Raw genomic sequence first — 26,558 nt, forward strand, 5'->3', positions numbered from 1 at the left:
TGTTCAAAGTCAATCGATGATCAAGATTCATCAAAACCACTTTAAAGTGAAGCCTGTAAAGAGAACATATAACCAAAATACCTTCAAAAAAACCATATACAAAAATAACATAAAACCTTGGATTAATGGGGAATTAATATATCTGATCAAGTATAAAAGGAAGTTGTGGAACAAATATAGACGTACAAATCGCATAAAGGATTTACAAATTTATGCATGAAGCTCTTGTTACCTACGAAGAAAGTATAGCCATTAGTAATAACTGTAAAAAATTGTACAAGTATATTAGATCTTCGTTGACAACAAAAGTTTCTATACCTTTACTGGAAAATGATAATGGGAATATATCCCAAAGTAACTATGAGAATGCCAAAGTCCTCGCCAGTACTTTCTCTGAGGTTTTCTCTGTCGAACGCACTAATCATCAGTTTCATCAGTTGCCTAATATTACTTCGTCACGAGTTTCTTCTTCCCTTGAAAATATAATCATTACTCCTGAAAAAGTTAAACATCATCTTCAAAGCCTAAAAAATAATTCGTCTCCTGGTCTCGACTTAATATCTTCTTTATTTTTAAAGAAATTGATGCTTTAGCTTACTTACTATATGTGATTATGTCCTTATCATTCACCACACAAATTTTGCCTCCTATATGGAAAAACGCATCTCTAACACCGATTTTAAAAAAAAGGGAACAAATTGAATCTTAATAACTATCGGCCTATCAGTTTAACACCTATAATATCTAAGATAATGGAATCTATTGTTGACGAGACAATTTCTGATTTTCTGCAAAATGAACTGGTTATACCAGAACAGCAGCATGGTTTTGTCAAAGGACGTTTTACAATGACATATCTTCTCTGGTGTGTCAATGAATGGTCAAGAGACACAAAAGCCCTGGTAGACATTATTTACCTCGATTTTGCTAAAGCTTTTGATCGAGTTCCAAAGCGAAGACTATTACATAAATTGGAACACCTTAGTATCCGTGGTCAATTACTGAGATGGATCGATGCGTATTTAACAGATAGAAAGTTTTGTGTTAGAGTTGGGGACTCTTTCTCAGTTAAGAGAACGGTTTTAAGTGGGGTCCCGCAAAGATCAGTTTTGGGACTACTTTTATTGATAGCATATTCAAGTGATCTACAATTTCACATTAAATGAAGCAAAGCTTTCTATGCAGATGACACGAAGCTATTTTCCGATCCCTCCGTAAATTTCCAGTTACTACAAGATGACCTTAATTGCATATCGGAATGGTGCTCTACTTGGATGCTGCCTCTTAATGTGGACAAATGTGTAGTTCTTCACATGGGTAAAAATAATCCGTGTCTTCCTTACTCTATTAATAGGCACGTGTTAAAAACAGTGAAATCACATAATGATCTAGGTGTTATAATTAATAACAATCTAAGTTGGTCTGAACATATTTTGCATATTTCTAAAAAAGCTAACAGTAAATTATATCTACTAAATAAAACGTTTGCGAAAGTGTCATTTATGAGCTCAGTTCATCTTATAAACTGTACATTTGACCAGTTCTGAAATATTGCGGAACTGTTTGGTGTCTGGTATTAGTGCGCGGTCGTAATATTCTCGAAAACGTACAGCGGCAGTGCACTAGGATGTCTTTTGGTCGCTCAAGATCTACGTATAGAGAAAGACTGAATATGGCCAATCTCACTACATTTGAACAACGTCGACTTCGAGGCGATTTAATTATTACATTTCGGATAGTAAAATACAACTTTGGAAATGTGGGGGATATGTTTATACTAGACAATGACAATCGTCTTCGTGGCCACAAAGTTAAGTTTAAAAAGGAAACTTTTTTAACAACAACTAGACAATTTTTTCTCTGTAATCGAGTGTTCTCAATATGTAATAGCCTTCCGGCTGAGATCATGGATGCTCTATCTGTCAATATTTTCAAAAATAAGCTGGATGACCATTTACTCCATAGTTAAACATTTAATTTGTACTAAACACTTGGTATTACCTATGCTTTTGTATATTTATTTAGTTAGTGCTTAATATTGTAATGTAACCATTTAATTGCACACTATATAACATTGTATTTACATGGGCATATGGGCTTTGCGACCCCTGCTCAAATCTTATATAATAAAACGCTAAGCCCTTTTCTTGTCCACCACTTTACACAAAAACCATATTAGATAATTAAAATATTTTTTCGGAATATTATTAGAATTACGTATGAGATTGTCAAGATATACTTTTGGTACAAAAATTCACTTCCGGTTTTGAGATGACTGAAAGTTAAAATTTACTTTAAGTTTTAGACCCCACAATGTATATATGGATCGAAAGGTCTCGTCGAGACGAATCTAAATATGTACTTCCGGTTGCGATCCGACACCGGAAGTGACCAGAAACGCGCATAAAACGTCAAGATAGAGCAAATCTGACACCGGATTCGTGATCAGCATGCAAAATTAACTGCGAAATGATAACACTTTTTACTTGCATTATTATTGATGAATGTTATGTTTATTTTTGCTTATATTGTTTGTATTGATCTCTTAATTTTTCTCGCAAAATAAAAATTTTATTTAAAAAACTCGATGTCGAGTTGGTCCGCTAGTTTATTGTAAAATAAATAAATAAATAAAAAAAATAAATAAAAAATACCCTGTATAGTTATGCAAAACTCAATACTATAAGAACAAGAATTATAAAGAGAAAATAAATTTTAAAAAATATATAGTGTCCATTTAAAAAAATTGTATGTTTGTTATATTAGTTATTAAAACAAAAAAGTTATAAACAATGCGATCATTGTAAAGCAGCAATTCTTTGACTAAAACTAAAGCGCTTTATATTTCGATGTTATCCGTTAAAGCAGATATTAACTTCTTGTTTATTTGGCGTAAATTTAATTTAAAATGTAAATATGATGCAGATGAAACTATGCAGTCTCGACTTTTGCGAATAAAATAATAGGGATTATTACATAAACCATTGAAATATACACAGCATGCTCTATTTTATTTGAATTGTCAGCAGAATGTACTGATTAAATGAACCTTTACAGTATTGACTTTTTGTCTGCCTGGAGCAGCATGTTAGATATTTTAATACATAAAAAATATTTAATTTAATAAACAAAGAATAAAAAAGTAATAAAGTAATAAATAAATCATTTTTTATATTTTAAACAAATTCAATAACTTAATATGTTTGCTGCTAGCGCCATCTGTTAACGTATTAAAAGGGTCGTGGAACGTTTTATACGAACTAGAGCAAACAAGCGTAAAGCAGGAAGTGACAGGAAGCGCAAAACTACCGCTTTAGGTGATCGTTTTATATAAGTCAACGCTTTGTGGGACCTTCATTTAACAGCGGTGCAAACAAGAAATCAGCTTCAAGAGGTTTGAGGCAATAATGTAGGTGTATTTACAGTTCGTCGAAGATTACATGAATTTGGTTTGCAAAGTTGCAGACCAGCAACTGGGCCCAAATTACTTCCACGGCACAGAGTGACTATACTACAATTTTCCAGTGAAGATTTAGATTGGAATTTAGGACAATGGAGTAATGTTCTTTTTACGGATGAGTCGAGATACTGTCTTCACTCATCAGATGGGAGAGAATGAGTATGGCGGCGAACTGCGAGTGGGCTTTCAGTCCCCGTGTTAGCCATGGAGGGGGTTTCAGTGATGGTATGGGCAGGAATATCCGGAGAAGCGCACACTGAATTGGTATTTATTGAGGGTTCGTTCACTGTACACCGATATATTCAGGAAATTTTAGCGAATAACGTAGTACTCTTTTCTCAATATATCGGCGATGATTTTCTATTATTGCAAGATAATGCGCGACCCCAATGCAATGTGTGTCACGTAATATGTAGAGAAAGTTGGTATTAATAAAATGAACTGACCAGCGTGTTCGCCAGATCTGAACCCAATAGAGCACATTTGAGACATGCTTGGTAGAAATATTAGAGGTCGCGAAGTCGCACCAGCCTCAAATAATTTAAGTTGTTTTTTATATTTTGTTATTGGTATCGTTGTTTATTAAAATCAAGATCATGTCGTTTCTTTTAATCACTATTTAAATATAGCGCTTCTAAGATGTTGATATGACATTCCTTCCATAACAGTAACCAAAGCCCCCATCATCGTATTACAAATTAATACAAAAGATAATGGTAATAATAGGAAAAGTCGTAAATTGTGGATGGCAAAGTCATTTCAGTAGAAAGGAAATGGGAGGATATCGGATATGGGGTTGCCATGAGAGCAGTCGGATACAAGCAAACCGGTTTGTTGCACCTGTCGATTTGTAAAACCAGTTTGTTGCACCTGTCGATTTGTATCACATGAGAGAATATCGGATATGGGGTTGGCATGAGAGCAGTCCGGATAAAAGCAAACCTGTTTGTTGGATCTGTCCATTTGTAACAAAAACCAGTTTATTGCGCCTGTGGATTTGTAAAACCAGTTTGTTGCACCTGTGGATTTGTAGCATATAAGAGAATATAAAGTTATGAGGTTGGCATGAGAGGTGCATTAAAAATCGACAGGTGCAACAAACTGGTTTTACAAATCGACAGGTGCAACAAACCGGTTTGCTTGTAACCGGACTGCTCTCATGGCAACCCCATATCCGATATCCTCCCATTTCCTTTCTACTCATTTCGGTCCTAAAAATGAACCAATCCATATTTGCACATAAAACAAAAAACGTAATATTTAAAAGACATGGTTGCAACTGAAAAACAAGGTTTTACAAAAATCCTTTAACGGAGTTATTCCACAAGATGTTTTAAAGTTAGGATAAAAAACTACCTTTCGATTAACCCCGTATAATAAGTCAAATACAAAATTTTAATAAAAAACTCACTATACTAAATTACTATTTATAAATTTTTACACAGTGTGCTAAGAAAATCATCAAAATAGAGCTAAAAATAAAAAAACTGGAATACTTTGAATTTGATCAAAATTTTGTTAGTTGCGTTTTTTGCATATGAGTATATTATTTAAACTAAATAATATGTTTAAATATAAAAGTAATTGAATTCACATGAAATTACTTTAAAACGAGAATTATTACAAAAATTTTAATAGACGGTTCAATGTTATTCTAATCGGATGACATTTGGACATATTATTAAGTTGTAACAAACCAAAATTAAGATAAAATAAAAAATAAAGGATGTCCTTTAGATTAATTTCGATTAAATAAAAAATTATTTTATTCAAAACCATCCCTGCAGCAGAAAATTAAATCAGAACCGGTTTAAAGCGCGGAACTAAAAGGATTAGAGATAACGCCAGCTCTTCTGGATTTAGTCCTGCTTTGTAAAATATTTACTATTCGTAGACAAAGATTATTTACATCAACAAGATTTTGTGCAGAAAGAAAATCCAAATTTAGCTTAAATAAACAACTAAAAGTTTCTGTTTCAATCTGTAGCGTATTTTAAATGCTTTAATAATATTTAGTAATATTAAAAAATTGACAAATAATATTGTTTTAAAGTTGTATATAACTTATAAGAACTGCTTAACCCAGATTCTATTAACCTTTGTATTGTCTCTGGGTACGCCTGGACCCAGTAGTAAAATTCAAATGTTTATATATTTCTTATATCGTAAATTTGAGACGTGATGTTTATATACAATTTAACGTATTTTCGTTTTGAAATATCAGTTTGGTTTTCTTTGAAATGAAAGAAACACATCTGTTGTTAATGGTCCACCTGTACCCAGAAGTGTTTCCAAATGTACGTGATGCTTGTTTTGTTTATTTTTCTGAAAAGGGTGATTAGATTTTATGGGTTCTATTTTCGGAAGTATTTGTTGAGTATCTTTAGTGTTGTACCAGACTTGATTGCTTGAAGTTTAGAGTTGAGAGTGTAATATACAATCATTTGTGAAAAACAGAATAATAAGCACTTGCTGACAAAATATCTCCAGGAGAGGACTTACGGAAGAGGAATTTCGAAAACTCCTTGAAGATGACTCGGAAAATGAAGATGAATTTACCAATTTAGAAACCGTCACTAGTGATGAAGAGTTAGTAGATGAAGAGTTTTATGAAGAAGACCATGTATCTACGGTTAATGATGACAAAGATGAAAGCGAAAATTGGGAAAATAAAATAGAAGTTCCTGAACAAAAAGATTTACAATATACTGCTCGCGATGGGAAAGTTTGAAACAAATATCCACCACCTCAGTCGCATGTAAGGTAAGTAGTGGCTCAAGTGGTACACATATTTTCTTACTAAATTTGTGGGTTTTACTAATTGCGTTGTATATTGTTTAGATCCATCAATATACTAAATCCTGTGCCAGGTCCCACCAGATATGCCACTCAACTAATTACCTATGAACCTATATCTTCAATGAGATTGTTTTTCACTGATAAAATGCTCAATTTACTTTTTGTGGAAACTAACAAAGAACGTGGTCGCATATGTAATGAAAAAATGTTAACTGTAAAAGAAATATCGCTGAAAGAGTTAGAAGCTTTTATAGGTAAATACTTCCATTACAGTTATAAAATAAATTAACTTGAAATTTTGCATTTGTATTCAAGGTTTACTTCTTCTGGCTGGTGTTTATAAAGGTGCCGGAGAATCTCTGCAGGAACTTTGGAGCAACTCTGATGGTAGGCCCATTTTTAGAGCTACTATATCTCTGAAACGATTTTTTAACATCGGCCGCTTTTTGCGATTTGATAATAAAGAGGATAGACCTATTCGACGGAGGCACGACAAGGTAGCTCCAATTTAGAAGTTTTTTTGATTTATTTTTAGCACAACTTCCCAAAATGTTTGTTCCATATGAAAGCCTCGCTGTCGACGAACAACTTGTATCATTTAGAGGTAAATGTCCCTTCAGACAGTATATTCCAACAAAACCACGTGGAAACTATGGAATTAAATTATGGCTTTTATCTGATGTCATAACTGCGTATGTGTATTGTGCAGAAGTGTATACAGGAATAGCAGAAAATCAACGCCGTGACGTACATCAGGGCAGAAATGTGGTTTTACGACTTATAAAAGATGTTCAGAATTCTAGGCGAAACATAACCACGGATAATTTTTTTACTGACTATCATTTAGCGACTGAATTATTAAAACGTAAACTAACACTAATTGGAACATTACGAAAGAACAAAACTTTTATTCCAGTTGAATTTCTACCAAATAAAAGTAAAGAATCCTTTTTGGGTTTCAGAAGAATATGACTTTCTTCTTCTTCTTAAAGTGCCCTCTCCTCAATGGAGGTTGGCTACTACAATTTTAAACTCTTCTCTATCTTCAGCTGTTCTTATTAGCTGTTCAAAATTTAGCCTTGTCCATTGTCGGATGTTTCTGAGCCACGATAGTCTTTTTCTTCCTAGGCCTCTCTTTCCCTCGATTTTTCCTTTCACTATAAGTTGGGCATATAAGTACTTATTATGTCAGTATGTGGCCTAGGTATGATGTTTTTCTAACTTTTACTGTGTTAAAAAGTTCTCTTTCCTTGCCTATTCTATGCAGCACTTCTTCGTTTGAGGTATGCGAAGTCCATGAAATTTTGAGTATTCTCCGGTAGATCCACATTTCAAAGGCCTCCAATTTATTTACGGTTGATGTTTTAAGGGTCCATGTTTCGTAGTCGAATTTCGAGTTTTATTCGAGAATCACAAAGCAGTTTTTTTATTTTTTCGAAAGATTTTCTGGCCTGTTCTATTCTCGATCTTATTTCTAGATCAGGATTTAGGCTGCTATCGATCCAACATCCCAGGTACTTAAATCTATTGACCTGTTCTAAAATGTGCCCATTTATTGTGCAAGGTTGAGGTACGTTTTGGTTTTTTCGGATTGACATCACTTTGGTTTTTTTAATGTTTATTTTCATACCAAATTGCTCACAGGTCGAGTTGGTCTTGTCGATGAGTCGTTGTAAGCCTAAGTCGGAATTTGCAATTAACACTGTATCATCGGCGTATCTGATACTGTTGATATTTACGCCATTCACATTGACTCCATCCTTGGAATCCTCCAATGCTTCTTTAAATAGAAACTCGGAGTAAAGATTAAACAGCAGAGGCGACAGAACACATCCCTGTCTAACTCCCCTCCTAATTTCTACTTCTGCGGATGTGAAACCTTCGATCCTAACTCTGGCGTTTTAGTTCCAGTACAAGTTTTTTAAAAATTTGATGTCTTTTCCATCTAAACCGACTTCTTGCAAACGTTCTAATAGTAGGTCGTGTCTCACTCTATCAAATGCTTTTTCGAAGTCTATAAAGCATATAAATATATCTTTCTGTTGCTCGTAGCATTTTTGGGCGAGAACTAGTAAACTGAACAGGGCTTCTCTCGTTCCCATGTCGCCTCTGAATCCAAACTGATCGTCTCCGATGATTGTTTCGCACTTTATATAGATACGATTATGTACGATTTTTAGTAGGACTTTTACTGCATGACTCATAAGGCTTATCAGACGGAACTCATTGCAGTGTTGTGAGTTTGGCTTTTTTGGTAGTGGGATGAATATTGACTCCAGCCAATCTTGGGGTATTTTACCTGTATCATAAATGCGATTGAATAAAAGGACAAATATTTCGATATTTTCTTCGCTGATTAATTTTAACGTTTCTGGGTATGTTCCGTCTGGACCTAGGCTTTTATTTGTTTTAAGATGATTAATTGCATTTATGATTTCATATTTCAGAATTGTTGGCCCTTCGTTGTTATTTTCCAATCTTGCTTCTTCTCGTATGCCGTGAAAAAGAATTTTAATATAGTTTTCCCATTCTTTCAGTTTATCTTCCGTTGATTCTAGCAGTTTGCCATCCGTGTTCAGCATGGTGTGAAAAGTCGTTCTCTTGGTAGTCGATGTAAACTCTTTTACCTTTTTATGTAAATTAAAAAAATCGTGCCTTTGTTGTAGTTCTTCTATTTCCACGCATTTTGTTTCCAGCCATTTCTCTTTTGCTTCGGTTATTTTTTTTTTTTCGAATTATTCTATTTAGTCTTTTGTATATATATTGTATTTTGTATAATATGACTTTAGTTTCATATATTTAGTCCTAAAAAGGGTAAATCTGTTATTCTCTTGTCCTCGATGCATTTAGATGAACAAATTTCATTGTAAGAACATAAGAAACCAGACATTATTTTAGAATACAATAGAACCAAAGAGGTGTAGATAGAACAGATAAATTAGCATCAGTTTATACCTACAAAAGAGGAACTAGAAGGTGGCCACTTTGCTTATTTTATAATATTTTAGATTTGGCGGTAATTAACGCATTCGTGTTATATCTGCATGTAAATCCTCAATATAATAAGAACAAACTACATAAAAGAAGGCTTCTTATAAAAGAATTGGCATATAATTTAACAGAAAAATGCCGAACTACCCGAATGACAATAAACGTTCCACAAAAAATCCAAATAAATTTACATGCAGTAGCTGGAACAGGTGAAAATGCAAATGAAAGTCCAAAACGTGGAAAGTGTGAAGACTGCGGATGGGAAAAAGATAGAAAATCTTGTACAAGATGTCAAGCATGTAAGAGGTTTATTTGTCTTGATCATTCAAATATCTTTTGTAAAAGTTGCATTGAATAAATATATAATTTTAATTAAATATAAAGTTTTGTTATATTTTTTATTACAAAAAAAATGTTTTTAGTTTTGATAAATATTTTGACATTATTCTACAACGCTATTGTAATCTTTGCTGTTCCCCTAGTTGACTACCAATGCATAACAAAACTAATCACGAAAACATCAATGACATCTCGTTTAATTATATTTCAAATAGATTCATTCGTGTTTGATGGCTATTGATGCTATTCATGTAGTTAGTTATGATGTGAAACTATGAATAATCCTTTACTTTCGTAAATTTCAATTCCATGTAGCTCGTTGCAAACAGATTTTTGTGGCCTCTCATTACAGAAATTGTAAATTTGGTACATTTGGGTACACTTTAATATACTAAATAGCTGATTAATTTTTTCCTATAGAACAGCAAAATTTTAACACGACGTTTGATGTCAATGGATATTTATGAATAGTAAACTCTGTCTAAAAGTGTATCTATATATTATATAGTCTTGTTTTTTCCTTACCAACAGTTTATTTCCGTAGTATCGTTATCAATATATTTATCAAATCGTTATTAAACACTCTTTAAATTACTACTCAACTGCCTGGGTTGAGGTCATGGCATACGTCAGCTGTAATCTTTTCGCAAAAGAGACGGAGTAATATACGATAATATGTAAATTAAGATCTTAACCCTTTTGCTACGGTCCAAGTATCGGTTGCGCGTTGCTTATATACGGCGCCGGGAAAATTGTGCACTTCGCGATAGAAACGGCCCCTCTCTAAATGCTTATAATAAAAAATGCTTAAAACAGCGAAAAACGCTAAAAACACGAAAAATGCTGAAAAACACAAAAAACACCCAAAAATGTTAAAAACACGAAAATTGCTGAAAAACGCAAAAAACACCGAAAAACGGTGAAAAGACGAAAAATGCTGAAAAACAGAAAAAACACCGAAAAACATTTAAAAAACGAAAATTTCTGAAAAACGCAAAACAACACCGAAAAACGTTAAAAACACGAAAAATAATTAATACCGCAAAAACATCGAAAAACGCTAAAAACACGAAATACTTTGGTCCATACTATATCCAAACTTAATAGTAGGTTATATGCCTGGTGTACCATATTTTGTACAGTATTTTTTTTAATTGTCTAGCATAAATATTTTGTTTTGTTTTTGTTTGCGTCAATTTGGAGAAAAATATTAAAAAATATTTTAAAGTAAGTTTTAGGCATATCTGGGTTAATATGACAATCTCATCACAGAAAACTAAAAGAATAGTAGTCAGCAAAGAACCAACCAGATGTATAATAGAAATTGATGGCATCAGTATTGAACAAGTAATGGAAATAAAATACCTGAGAATTACACTGTCTAGCTATATAGACCTGGACGAAGAAGTGAAAGATCAAGTACAAAAAGCAAATAGACTGGCGGGATGCCTTAATAATACTATATGGCGAAACAGACACATTAACACTGAGATGAAGTCAAGAATTTATAGAGCCAGTGTAAGACCTATAATGACATATGCCTCAGAACCAAGACCCGACACAGCCACAACGCAAAGGCTACTGGAAACGGCAGAGATGAGAGTACTGAGAAGAATTACAGGAAATACGGTGAAAGATCGAAAGAGACGTGAAGTGAAGACATTAGAAGAAAATGTAACGTACAGTATATAAATGAATAGAAACAAAATGAAAAAGAAAATGGAATAACCATATAAGCAGAACTGAGGAGACCTGTGTAGTCAAAATAGCAAGAGATAAGTCACCAATCGGCAAAAGAAGTATCGGATGAAAGCGCAAAAAATGAAGTAACATCCTTCCATAAAGGTATTCGCCAATAAACAAGAAGAATTGCTTATAAAGACGAAGAAGAAGACCATACCACTATAAACTTTCTTACCACCGCTTTACATGACTCTTGTTATGCCACACTGTATTATCAACATTATAAATAATTATTGAATAAGTAAAGAAAAATTTTCAACTCCTTTGCCACACTGTATAGCAGATTGTATTTAAAAAAATGGTGTTATGTATGTTTGTATTAATCCGTTTTATCGTCATTTTTGCAGCTGAAATTCAGGGCAAGTTTATATCTCTGCAATGGAGAACTGTCCATTTGGGAGGACTATATCATCTTGAAGAGGAAATTAGCATGTCGACAACAGTTCCAAACTTTATCGGGGACATCCAACAGTTTTATTTCAACAACATACCCTATATCGAACTTGCTAAAGCGTTAAGTACAGAGCAATCGATAGCTGGTTTTCCAAATATCAAGGTACGTATGAATACAGATTTAAATGTTTTGTCGTTTTTCTCTTGAAAATACTTCTTTATTGTCGATGTTTGGCAACCATAAAGTTTTTAAATTTTTTATTTTTGAAAAATTTTGCTAAATTAAATTTTTACTATTTAAATGGGAATAAGCCACAATTAAACGTTAAAGTACGTTTATTGACGTTTCAATTTCCACTTCGGAAATCGTTCTAAAAATATAAACATTAGTAAATTAAACAAATTTTTGTTTTTCTATTACTTAGTGACAAATTCTTCTAATAATCGGTAAGATAGTTTCGAAACAAATTCAGATTTCTGTTTTAATCTGAACCTTCTATAAATGCAAGGTATAACAGACGTTGATAAAGATGTTAATAGAGACATGGGGAATCTAAAATTTGCATTCCACGACATGTCTATCAACTAAGCAGAAATCATTAACGAATGAGAGGGCGAATATTAACACGTGCGTTTGTTTACAGTTGGGAATTTGCTAAACGAATGTACCATAATTTATCTGTGAATGCTGATATTCTGAATCGGCATTATCGCAACTTTCAGGTGAAGAGATAGGATCATAATTATTTCGATCATGCACATGTGGTGAGTTAGGACAGTCCCCGTATTTTCTCCGTGAATCGCGATCGACCCTTAGAGCACTACGGCCATAAAAGCTATAAATATATTGGATATTGAAGTAAGGAAAATGGAATTTTCTTTTCGTTTAAAGACCATCGCCTTGTTTTCAGATATTTTCAGGTTATCTAATTTTTACATATCTGATTAAAGCGGTTGTAGGGAGTTTTTGGTTCTGTGTATAACTATTTGGTCATCCGCAAACAGTATTGTGTGTATATAATTATTGGTAAGAGTTAACTTTACTTTAGAGTTAATTTCTTTCTTCCATTGTCTTATCGTATCGTCAGTATATATAAATATATATATTGAACAGGGTCGATTTGTTTATTTGCAATCTTAACCATTGTCTCGCTCCTCTGTTGACTGTTATTGGTTGTGTTGTGTCTTTTCCAGTATTTATTATTAATGTTTTGTAATATAATCCTTTAATCACTTTTATTAGATATCTATAATAACCTTGTATGTCCATAATACTTCACAAAGTGTTATTGTTTACCCAATCGAAATAAAATAGCAAGAGATAAGTCACCAATCGGCAAAAGAAGTATCGGACGGCCGCGAAAAAGACGAAGTGACAACATTCCATAGAGGTATTAATCTGCCAATGAACAAGCAGAATTGCTTATCTTCTTCTTCTTTCTATTTTTAAATAGGCTTAATGCCTGTTTTACTTCAGTTTTTAGCCTCAATTGACGTTGTCTGACCATCGTTGTCAGAATTGCTTATAAAGAGGAAAAAGAAGAAAATTTCTTGTTTCGATGTTTAGTTTGAAATTTCGATCTTTAGATCCGTCCATGTATATTTCCCTTCAATATCAGTTGTAGCTGTTCAGACTCGGTGTGCCGCATGGTAAGACCGGTCACATCATGCGGTAGACCTCGGTCATATCTTGATATGAAGCCGTTTTGGGACTTTGAGCCCATCGCCGGCTCTGCGGAATTCTTCCTGTCCTCGGAATTAGACCGGGTGTTGACCATCTTTGCTTGTCACTGATGAAATGGTTTAATACTGCTACTGGTATAAAATAACGGTTACCGTGACAAGTATCTGTTATAGGTAAGAGTTCCAAAGAGCAGTTACAAAATAACAGATCAAAAATAGAAAACAGAACAGGTAAAATAGTCTAAGTATTCCTTGACTTACGGAAGAATTACTTAGTAAACAAGAAAAATAAAATGGTACAAAAGTACAATGCAAAGAAAATGTTTCTAAGTGTTTCTTGACTTACGGAAAAAACAACTTAGAATGAAAAGTAAAATACACAAGATAAAAGAATAGAAAAGTGCAGAAATATTCCTAAGTTTTTCTTGACTTACGGAAGAAACAACTTAGGACAGAAATACAGATAAATGAAATATGTAAATATGAAACAAGGTATGGAAATATTTCTAAGTGTTTCTTGACTTACGGAAGAAACAACTTAGCATAAAATAGAAAATGAAAGCGACAAATGTATTAAGTATTTTCTTAACTTAAGGAAGAAAATATCTTAGATAAAATATCGGAAATCATAATGCAACAATGATTATGAAAATATTTCTAAGTGTTCTTTTTTCTTACCGGAAAAGAACGGCTTAAACGCACAATTAAAATAACAAGTCAAATATTCAGAGAAATATTTCTAAGAGTTCTTTGACTTACCGGAAAGAACTACTTAGACAAAGTACAAATCAAAATATAAAATAGAAAAAGCAAGATAAATATTTCTAAGTGTTCTTAACTTACGGAAGAACAACTTAGACACAAAATACAAGAAAAATAAACAATCAAAATAATCAAATAAAATATCAAACAATCAGTACATGAACAAATATAGATCAATGTAATATTCTAACCTGAAAAGGTATGAATATACAATAATGCTAAAATAAAATGGTATATAGGAAATCAGAAATAAAACAATAACTTAGTAGGAACAATAATAGCACCGACTAGGTCTACAGTAGAAGAGGCAAGCTCGACTGACTGATGAGAGAAAATCTACCTGCTTTTATATAAAACAAATCCTTTGTTTTACGTAGCAAAAGTGGAATTTCCCTGCATCGAGTCAATTAGAAATTTGGATGGAATTCCCAAGTATTTTGACCGATATCCAAATTCCTTGATGCGTCCGGCACGGCTGTCAGCTCCCGGCTGACATGCCTCCGGAGGACATCTAACGGGACTGAACGGCCTTATAATAAATTATTATAATGATATATGAAAGGAGAAATATTCGATATAGTTTAGTTATTGTTTTTATTTTTAAAATATTGTCGTTTGTTCTTATTTAAAAACCCTATTTATATTTTTACAGATTGCAGCCAAGTTCGTAAAACACGCCACAGATAATTTGCACAGGCCAGTAACGTTTCGGTCGAAACACACCTTCATCGGTCTACCAATGCTCAGGGCCTACTCCAGCATACATATCGATTTTATGTTTAAAACTAGAGAATCAAACGGACTGATTTTATTCAATGGAGGAAAGAAAGAAGACTTCGTAGCTGTGGAATTGGTTGAAGGTCATATCAACTACATTGTTAATGTGGGTAAGTTCTCTTTATATGTTTTATAAGGTATTTGCCTCTTTAGGTAAGATATATAAATATATTTGTTATAAACACGAAAAAATATGACTAAAATTGGATATATTGTAAGATAAAATAGTGAGAAATATTTTTCAAGAAAAGTTTTAATTTAGAATAGAATAAGATACAGTTAAAAGAAGACACAATAAAGAAATATATTCACGTTATATAAAAAAAACGGGTGTGGCAGTCCAGTGGGACTGCCGGTGGAAGTTACACTTCTATACACGCATTCGCCGTTACAAATTTATTTGGGAGTCAATCTGCACATACAGATTGAACGAATTTAAAACGGAACATACGAAATCAATGTATTTCGGCTCAACTCCGCTCTAGCTGGTTGGCCAACAAAAGGTTGTCAAATAATTATATTATAAAAATCCAATACTTCAGCGGGCTGCTGGATTCTGAATTCATTCAAGAACAAGTCAAAACACCCAAGTCCACCCAAATAGGTTGCCTAGAATCACTTGAAAACTAGACTACACAAGCAGTTATTATGCTGTCAAACCACTTATCGCTTCCTTATAGTCCAAGAGATAGAGCCGAAATTTTGAACTGATCAGTAATATGACATTTCTCTATTGGAATATATTCATTGTAACTGGGTTAAGACTTTGCCTTACAGGCGGACGCCCCTCGTGGTACAGGGGGTGGCTATACAGGGATGAAGTTGTAATTTTTTTCGGAAAAATTAACGATCGATAATATGGCTGAAAATTTGCCCAGAGTAAGATCTTGGTATAACTAGACGAAATCCCAAAGGACGGACGCCAGAGTGGATACATAAGGGGTGGCGGACAGGGGTGAAATTGCAATTTTTTGGGGAAAAATTAACGATAAGTAATATGTCCGCCATTTTCATGGCTCATTATTTAGCCCCTAAAAACTCTAAATCCAAAAGGGCGGACAGCTGGGTTGGTACAGAGAGCCATAAAACGGGGTCAAATGTACCACTTGCCTGCGCATTTTAGGTCTCGGTAACAATTTTCAAACTGATTTTATTATGATATTTTTATACCGATTGATTTGAAAATTTGTATGCTCACTTCTGTTACTATTCTGAGAAGCGTCAAGTAGAGTTTTTGTCAAAATTTTCCAAAAAAATTTCCGTAAATGAAAATTTTCGTAATTTTTTGAGGTAAAATCTAATTTATAGAATCCTTTCAATTATCTGTAAGTTATACAATGATTTTTTTCCAAAAATTTTCATACGATTTTTCCGATAAGAAAAAGAAAAGAAAACATTTGATAAAACTCATCGTCATCGTCGGAATCTTTTATAGAATATTTTGTAGTTTTAAAATGATATTATGATAATGTTTTTTTTTTCAAACTAAAGTCATATTTACTTTACAAATCACATTTTTTTCTTAAATATAAATATTTTACGAATTAATTTTTAATTGAATAAATGTTTTATATTTGATATTTTATTAAATTAAAGTAATTTTATAATGTTAACTATTAAATATTTTTAGTATAACAAATAGTAATCATACTTATTTTTTATTACAATAAAAAGGTTTTTAAATTTATATTGCATAAATAATGGTTGTTCAGATATAAGAAAAATTTGATTTATTATTACATTAATAATCAAATACAAAATATATTATTTCTATTTATCAATAGGTAAAATTCAATTTGTAGAATTCCTTTAACATTTTACAAATAATTATTAATAAAAATCAATTTCATAGTGGAATTATCAATTTAATAGTGGAATTATCAATTTTTTAAGTTTTGAAATTTACTTTGTACTTAGATATTTTCAATATTTTTTTTAACTTTCAAATTGATTGAATTTTTTTTTCATTAGTTAATTATAATTTTACAAATTCTGTTTGGACATTAATTTTGCATCATTATTTTAAAATATTAAAATAATAATGATGCGCGTTCCATTTAGATCAGTAATTCTAGACGCATGCGCTAAATGTAATAAGTATCAAATGCTTTTATCCAACTTGGTGAAACTGACTTCGATTGTAATGAAGTTTTTGAAACCTTAGAAACTTTCATATGTCACTTATATGGAACAGGACTGACGAGAACAATTCCAAAAAGAAAAGTAAACGATGTCAGATTTTCACTATTTAACCGGCAGTATAAGTTGCATGATATGAACGAGCCTTTTAAAAAAAAAACTAAAAAATTTCGATGCTTCAAGCTTACCACCATGTCAAGATGAATTACACCAACATCTACAGCGAGCCCATTATATTTCAAATATTTGGACAAATGCTCATAAAAAAGTACCAACAGAATTGATTGTTGAAGAACATGGTTGGGAGTTTCAAGATGAAACATATAAATTCAAATGGTTTAGTGGACCTTAGATGCCAGAATCAATTCGAGAAGTAGTGATTGAAAATGAAGCAGATAATGAATGTGATATTATTGAAAGTGAAAGTGACGAAGATGATGAAAGTGATGACATCAGTGAGAGTGAGAAAAATGACGAAATTTTTAAAGTTTTTCTAAATTTTTTTTTCTTATCGGAAAAATCGTTTGAAAATTTTTGGAAAAATTCATGGTATAACTGACAGAAAATCGAAAGGATTCTACAAATTAGATTTTACCTCAAAAAATTACGAAAATTTTCATTTACGGAAATTTTTTTGGAAAATTTTGAGGAAAACTCTACTTGACGCTTTTCAGAATAGTAACAGAAGTGAGCATACAAATTTTCAAATCAATCGGTATAAAAATATTATAATAAAATCAGTTTGAAAATTGTTACCGAGACCTAAAATGCGCAGGCAAGTGGTACATTTGACCCCGTTTTATGGCTCTCTGTACCAACCCAGCTGTCCGCTCTTTTGGATTTAGAGTTTTTAGGGGCTAAATAATGACCCATGTAAATGGCGGACATATTACTTATCGTTAATTTTTCCCCAAAAAATTGCAATTTCATCCCTGTCCGCCACCCCTTATGTATCCACTCTGGCGTCCGCCCTTTGGGATTTCGTCTAGTTATACCAAGATCTTACTCTGGGCAAATTTTCAGCCATATTATCGATCGTTAATTTTTCCGAAAAAAATTACAACTTCATCCCTGTATAGCCACCCCCTGTACCACGAGGGGCGTCCGCCTGTAAGGCAAAGTCTTAACCCAGTTACAATGAATATATTCCAATAGAGAAATGTCATATTACTGATCAGTTCAAAATTTCGGCTCTATCTCTCCGACTATTAGGCAAGCTCCTCTTTCCTTTAAAGGAGACAGATAGTTGAACGATATTTTATACAATGTCTCTCACCGGGTATGGATTTATTTTTGTCCAAGTTTTATATTGGTCCACTATTTCAAATGCAGTTCAAACAGACATATATTAAATTGTATGTTCCGTTTTAAATTCGTTCAATCTGTATGTAATGCTATAGGTAAGACATAGCAGAAAGACAGACAGAATTAATAATAACTTACTAACAATTAATAAACAACTTTTGACGTGTAATAGGAGTATAGTAAATGAAGGATTGAATTAATATTTTGATGAAAATGTATATTTTTATTTTCATATATGTATGAAAGGAGTTGAATGCAAAAATTTTTTTACACATATTCTGAAGTAAAATTCATTGTTTATTTTGTTATTAATATAATAATACAATACAAATTAAAATGCAGTATTCATAAGTATTTAAAAATGACAATAATATACATAAAAAAACTACACTACAATACAGTGCAATATAATTCAATATAATAATACAATACAAATTAAAATGCAATATTCGTAAGTATTTAAAAATGACAATAATATACATAACTTTTCTACTTACGCATATATGTTTAATTTACCATGTAATAATATAAATAAAAAAGTCCTCCCATCCTGGGAATCGAACCCCGGTCTCCCGCGTGACAGGCGGGGATACTGACTACTATACTACCGAGGACATGACACAAACTTATTTCAAAATTGACAGTTCTGGATCATACAGTGATTTATTGAGATTATTATTTTGAAATACAAACGACTAATATAATTATGAACATTTAATAAATAATACAAAACATATCATATAAATAATAATATTAATAAATATTTTATTATATATATAATATTATATGTATATATATATATTTTTATAATAATATATAATATATATAATAATAAATTATATATACAAAAGGAACATTTTTATATTCGAGAGAGGAAGAGAGAGAAAATATATCTTCTGTCTCTCTCTTACTCATTATATTACATATGTAATGATTTCACAGATTCGGTCCCATACAAATTTCCAACGTGGAGCACGCGTATAGAAGTATAACTTCAAAAACAAACATTTAAAATGATGTGAAATGTAATATACGCATATTACGTTTATAACTAATAAAATAATGATTTTTTAATTAGTAGGATAAGAGATTAATTTACAAACGTTATATTTCAGGTGATGGCACCGTTACTTTACGCGACAACCACCGTACGCACCTAAACGACAACCGCTGGCATACCGTTGGCATCCGGCGTCCTTCTGTCAAACAGCACACCCTAATGGTAGACGACGACGTAGTCATAGCTGCAAATCTCGGCACTGGCAATCTAGAGCTCGACGGCATTCTCTATTTGGGCGGCGTCTACAAGGATTTGTACCCGCTGCTGCCTCAGGAGGTGATCAAGTCGACTCACGGTTTCGAGGGATGCATCGCTGGCTTGGATCTTAACGGGGAGTCGCCGCATATTGTGGAAGACGCCGTGGTGCACAGTTCACAAGTGGTCGCCGGATGTGAGAGTAAGTATAATGCTTTTAAAAACCATTATTGTATTAGCAAAGGGGTTGCGAAATTGGAGCATATTGAATAGAATAAGAAACTTTGCATTGAATGTATACGTATTTTCATTATCTGTCGTTAAATTATCTTAATATTAATATAATAGAAATTAACAAAAGTCGTGTAGTATATATATATATATATATATATATATATATATATATATATATATATATATATATATTGTTGTGGTATTCAAAATTGAAGAGTAAAAATATTAAATGTACGATGAAATCAATATTTCAGAGATTATAGAAAATAAAAATACTCCGAACTGCCTGGAATTAACCAAAGGTAATCTTGGTCATAAATAATCTTTTGTATAAATATAACAAGTGAATAGTGCAAGTACAATGAATAGAAGTTAACGATGGTTTTTTCCCATAAGCCATAAAGTGTTTTTGTGTGTAAATTAAATGATTTTTCGGAATATGTAAATACCCAGTAGAAATTAAGTGTCCTTGTAGAAATAATATGAATTAGGAAAGTTTGTAGGTATTTCTGATTTTATGTGGGAGTGGTATGCAAATTTCTGATTGGCCGAGAATTTGGAAAGTGGTGATGGGTGTGTATAATGAGAGGTTGGATGAATGGATAGAGGAGATGAAAGAGTCAGTTAGTTCCAGTTTCTGAAAGTAAATAGTTGGTTTTCGAGCTGGTATCCAGGGGTAGTAAGTGATAAAGAATAAGTTGTGAGTTGTTGAAGTAAGTGTGTCCGACGGTAGCTGATCTGGTACAAATTTGTAAGTAAACTTTTCCTACTTGTATTCTACGTACAAGTTTGGCGAGAGGAAAAGAGGCTGGCATCATTGGAAAGGTACGTGTATTCGAAGGAGAGCACTGAAGACACTAAATTGCAATATCTTGTTTAATATTGCCAATTACATAGGAAACTGCTGAGAACTGCTAGTTCATTTTGCATAGAACGAGGAATTGGACAACTCAAGGCAGAGGAAGCGTTTCAACGGGAGAAACATTCATAATATATTCAATTTGAGAATTTTGGGTAAAATAATATTATATCATATTAGTAACGTGTGAATAAGTTGTCGATAGTCGAAGGAGATCAAATTTGTTTTGAGAGGGGACACGGAGCTGTGGAGAAAATTGAATAATTCATACAAATTTTTCTTGGTACAATCGATATATCAAAATTGCATTAGGAAGGACACTGAATATTATTTGATTTGTTTATGTAGAATAATAAGCTGGATTTTAGATTGTAATTGTATTATATTATCCATTCATTATTGAAGGTTCACGTACGTAGAACGAATTTTGTTTGATAAACATTGTATGCTAATAATTTTTGGAGGTATTTTAATCAGTTTATTTTATTACATTATCTTCATATCATATTATGTTGTTTTATTTCGTTATTCTTTTGACCTAACCCATCAGATGTAAAGTATAGATATTGAAGCACGAGTAAAACCTGAAATAACAAAATTGAAAGGTGTGATATAAATCATAAATCAAAAATTTTAGTAATGTTTTCAATAAATTTTTTGTAAAGTTTTAAAATTAAAATTCTAGATATCACATTAATATGTACATATACAGATTGAAGAGAGAAAACAACAAAGCACCACAAGCAATGCAGACACACACACGAAAGAACTCAAAAATGACAACAATGTCATATGTAAGGACTTATCGGATAAACTGAACATTCAAAACAATCAACCACTGAGATATATTCTGTCCAAAACCAATCCCAACAACACATTGGAAAAATAAAAAACTGCAACTATAAAATACCCTGTGAATGAAATAATTTCGACGTAGGAGAAACCGCAAGACCATTAACTGTCAGGATAAACGAGCATAAAACATACATCAAGAACAGATACTTCGGGAAATCTCAGATATGCAACATGCCTAGGACATCTGACACAGACCACAATAGAAAGATAAAAATGTGTATCAAACACATCATGACACTGTAGCAGTCTTTGGTTGCCAATACTAAAAGAAGTCAACAACAAGAATATACCAACAATAGTGGAGTAACAGGAATTGGAAAAACATCACCTACAATCTTATACACATATGTAATACACAAAAACACAAATCAATATTGCACAATTTTCCACAATCAAAATTACGATACAGTACAGTACATAAACATAATATGTAAATTAGACATACTACAAGAAATTAGTTTCAAAACCTTTCATGAGTGATATCTAGTAGTAGGAGTTGATGTCCAGTATTAGAAGCTGCAGCTAGGAGATTTAACTTCAAAAGAAATGTTCAGGCATTAGCGTAACTAGCTCGCTGGGAAGGTTATATGGTCGTATATTGAAAAGAAGAATAGAAGAGGAGTATAAGAAAATTGAAGAACAAAGCGGCTTCAGATCAGGAAGATCGTGCGTGGACAACACATTTACCCTTCAACAAGTAATTGAAAAACGAACAGCTCGAAACCTCCCTACGCATCTGGTATTTATAGATCTGGAGAAGGCTTATGATACAGTTCCTTTAAAACTCTTATTTAGTGTCTTGACGAAAACGGACCTTAGTAAAACATATCTAAAAGCAATACTGAACATCTATAAATGTCCTCAAAGCACTGTAAAAACAGGAAATACTTTCTCAAGGGTATTTACAGTAACGAAAGGCTTGAGACAAGGATGTTGTCTTTCCCCCACCCTATTCAAAATATATATCCAAGAAGCACTGCACCAGTGGAGACAAAAATGTGCGGGAATGGGGTTGAAGCTTAACAACCAATATCTGACAACGCTGTTCTTTGCAGATGATCAAGTACTAATTGCAAGCTGTGAAGAAGATGCAGATTATATGCTTAGAAAGCTCAAAGATGAATACGAAAAATGGGGGATGAGTATGAATATGTCTAAAACAGAATATATGCGAATAGGCAGTGAAGACGAAGGCCCGGATTTGGAAATTAGACAAATGAAAAGGTGCTACGAATACAAATATTTGGGAAGTATTATCTGCAGTAAAGGAACAACGGAACGAGATATAGACTATAGAGTGCAACAAGGCAGGAAGAGTGTTCAAATTCTGAATTCGATACTTTGGTCCAACAAAGCTACTATGAGAACTAAAATGACTATCTACAAAGTAATTGTAGAGCCCATTCTTACATATGGAGCAGAATGTTGGCAAATGACAGTAAAAGGAAAGAAAAAAGTTGACACGGTTGAAATGGACTACCTAAGAAGAGCTTGCCGTATATCAAGAGTAGAACGTATACCTAATTCTGAAATTAGAAGAAAAACAGATAGAGTACATACAACTTCTGAAAGAATAGAAACTAGACAGTTAATATGGTATGGACACGTACAGAGGATGGACGACAACAGATGGCCAAAAAGAGCTATGGAATACAATCCAAGTAATAGAAGGAAACGAGGAAGACCAGCCAAGTCTTGGATACAAGGTGTTATGGAAACCATGAAAGACAGAGCCATTGATGAAGACACCTGGAGAGATAGAAAAAGATGGCGATCGAAATGCGGGAAGCGGCAGAAGCTGTAGGATCCCCGCTTATATATATATAAGAAATGTTCAGCATACAAAGAAGACGGAGGAAGAAATCTAGAAGCTTCTACAAACTTTTATCCAAATAAACTAATTCGACAAGGTACAGTAAGCATGTTTCATGTTAATTTGCAATATATTTCAAATAAAGTCGATATGATTAATGCTTTTCTTGCGGATCAAAATTGATATGACGTCATATATTTTTCGGACGACTGGCAAAGTGAAGAAAATTGAAAATTAGTTAGCATATCTGGCTTTTCATTAGCCAATTTTCTTTGTAGGGTAAAAAAAAAGGTGGAGTTGCAATTTTTGTAAAAATCTTATTTATTCTTCTCTTAATCTAATCTAAGTGAATATAAAGTTGAGCAAAATTCAGAGTTTTATGCAATTTATGTACCTTCAATAAAAACCAATATTTTAACTGAATACAGATCGGGTAAGGGGGCTTTAACTTGATTTTGGGGATTTTTGAGAATGCCATGACGTCCTTAGTAAAGAAAGACAAACTGATCATACTTGGTGATGGCGGTACGTGGTGGTTCACGTTCACAATACGCGAAACTGTCACTACCTACGAACAAATCGCTGTTGATTACGTCTTTCAGATAAAAATTGTCTTTGTCTTTGTAATTATAACTATTACAATATTTTACCAAAAAGTATTAAACAGATAAGCTGTAATAGTTTCAAAAAAGTTATAAAAAAATCTTCTGAAACATTGCTTTTACTGCTCAGAAGAATATATGACTCATTGCGGAACATCCACTGAACTGCTTACCGTGACTTTGCCATAAATCAGTGCAACATTTTTTGTCTTATTCTAACTATAAGACACATTATTATCTAGCCTATTTTGAGTGAAGCATCGAACTAGCAGCACTGGACTAAAGTAATGATTTCGAATTTCGTCGGTGCGGTGTGGCGGCGGTTCTCTGTGCTCGCTCTTGTGTTTCACTAAAACGAACAGTAGTTTGCCGAGTGTCCTGTATACTCACCAACTAGTATAATGAGCGTAAACAACCGCAATCGTGCTAGTATTATTAAAAATGAAAAACGTATAAGGAAAAATAATTTGCGAGTATTTTTTAATCGCTCATATTCAAAGCGTTTAAAACGAAGCGTTGTTTTTGCAAAAATAAAATCTAACAATTTTGAAATAAATCAGTTGGTCATAATGTGCTTAAACAAGAATACACAAGCTAAAATTTTCAACAATTATATTAAATACGAGAGACTTATATTCTCGACTTACACAAAAATAAAGAACGTCTTTATCAACGTCTGTTATACCTTGCAATTTTTAGAAGGTTCAGATTAACACGTTGCATGCTAATCACGCCTATGAGCGTCAAGATATCGCTTCAGTCATATGCTGATGACGCACATGTGAGTTTTCAAGATACCTATGTTTTGTATTGTCTAGCATAAATACCCTTGTGTATAAAAGTTTACTTTTTGGAAAAGTTTGTAGAGAAAACTATCTGTTAACCTATTTATCAAGCAGTTCTCAAAAACATTTTCTACCTTTCCTTCTACTACCAATAGTTCCATAGTTCCCGTTCTTATGGCTGAAGTAATTTAGGTATTCTCGGTTTACTTTTTTTATTAGCCTGTCGTTTATATGAAGCTGTTCCAGAAGTGACAGGTTGGTCCTGTGTTTTGTCCAGAATACTTCCTCCACAAAAGCGCAGACCGGCCACGGCATTTTTATATACATAATGACAAATACTCTGTCTATGTCCTTTATTATTTCTTTTTCTCCTTTTAGAATGTTTTCGTTACCTTCTTCAATTTTACTTATATTTTTCTTTTTCTCATTTTAGAATGTTTCCATTACCTTCTTCAATTTCACTTGTGTTTCGGTAATTTCTTCTCGGGTGCCGTATTGAATCAAATTATTTTCGATTTGCTTCGTAAATTGGGGTTAAAAAATAATATTGTTTCTGGTAAAATTATTCAAAAAAAAAACAGTAGAAATTTCAAGTGAACTAAGCATTGATATGAAGGCTTCTAGTTCTTCTAGGCTTGAGAAATTTTGAAAGCGACAAAATAGTTGCTTCAAATTTGTATATGACAAAACAGCTGCTGAAAATTACTTAGTGGTTTCTGATTGAAAGGAAAAACTGCTCAATTTATTAAAGCGATACTCACCGCTAGATATTTTAACGCAGATGAGTCGGGAATATTTTTATTTCGACGAAAGCATTATCTAACATAACTTATGCCCTAAGAGAAGAAATAAGCACTGCAAGTAAGGCTTCCAAAGATGGACTCACAATAATTCTGTTTTACACCAACACTATAAAAATAAAAAACAAAGAAAAGCCCACCGGTAATCAAAAAAGAAAATCTTTTCTCCAAGTACAAAAAGTAATTCATAAAATTATTTAAATTTAGATTCTGTATTATCTTTATTTTGCCATATCAAATTTATTAAATTATTATATTTTCTAAATTTAAATTAACCTTATTCTATTTTTTGCTATTAGACTTTTTTTATTTTGGATTTATATTATTAGAAAAGATAATGCTGATTATCACAGTCAACAATCGAAATCCGTATCTATCTATTACAATAATTGTATTATTTTATTTATTTTTATTAAAACCTATTACAGAATTCCGTACCTACATAATAGGTTGCCATGCTTTTTAGTTGTCAAACTATCAAACTATTGACGTTTGTTAAAATAAATGCAAATAATAATTCACATTGTAAAAAATCGAAGATTTGTGTGGTAAAATGAAAGCAAATAATTCAAACTGTAAAAGATCAAAATATAGTACTGATCAATTATATAATATATTAAATAATAATTCATCTAGTGAAGATGAATTCAGTGAATCCAATAATAGTGTAGTTCTGTCAGATGAAGACACAGGTATGTTTATTATAAAGTACAGATATGATTCCAATACGAGATGAATTCAAAATTATATCATAACTTCATTTGTATACATATTTTGAAATGTTTATTTCTGATATCAACCTTTTAGAATATGATCAACAGAATTATTTTGCAGCATTATATTTTCTTGTACAATTGCTTTATTTTCTTTTTTTTTTTAGATTTTGAAGAAGAAAATGATTATTCTGGATTGGTTGAAGCGTTACATGGAAATGCAGATAGGAATGAAAATATACAGGAGGAGC

The 26,558-nt window shown here is 32.5% G+C and overlaps 1 protein-coding gene across 1 annotated transcript in view; it reads left to right on the forward strand.

Annotated features, from left to right (window-relative positions):
- LOC140449240 (neurexin 1-like) overlaps positions 1-26,558 on the forward strand; it is a 412,155-nt gene that overhangs the window by 335,658 nt on the left and 49,939 nt on the right. Inside the window, exons 13-15 of the mRNA XM_072542432.1 lie at positions 11,680-11,888; positions 14,823-15,057; positions 19,507-19,848. Of these exons, the coding sequence (XP_072398533.1) occupies positions 11,680-11,888; positions 14,823-15,057; positions 19,507-19,848 (786 nt within the window). The remainder of the gene's footprint in view (positions 1-11,679; positions 11,889-14,822; positions 15,058-19,506; positions 19,849-26,558) is intronic.

This window comes from Diabrotica undecimpunctata, chromosome 8 (genome assembly GCF_040954645.1).
Source record: "Diabrotica undecimpunctata isolate CICGRU chromosome 8, icDiaUnde3, whole genome shotgun sequence".
Taxonomy (NCBI): domain Eukaryota; kingdom Metazoa; phylum Arthropoda; class Insecta; order Coleoptera; family Chrysomelidae; genus Diabrotica; species Diabrotica undecimpunctata.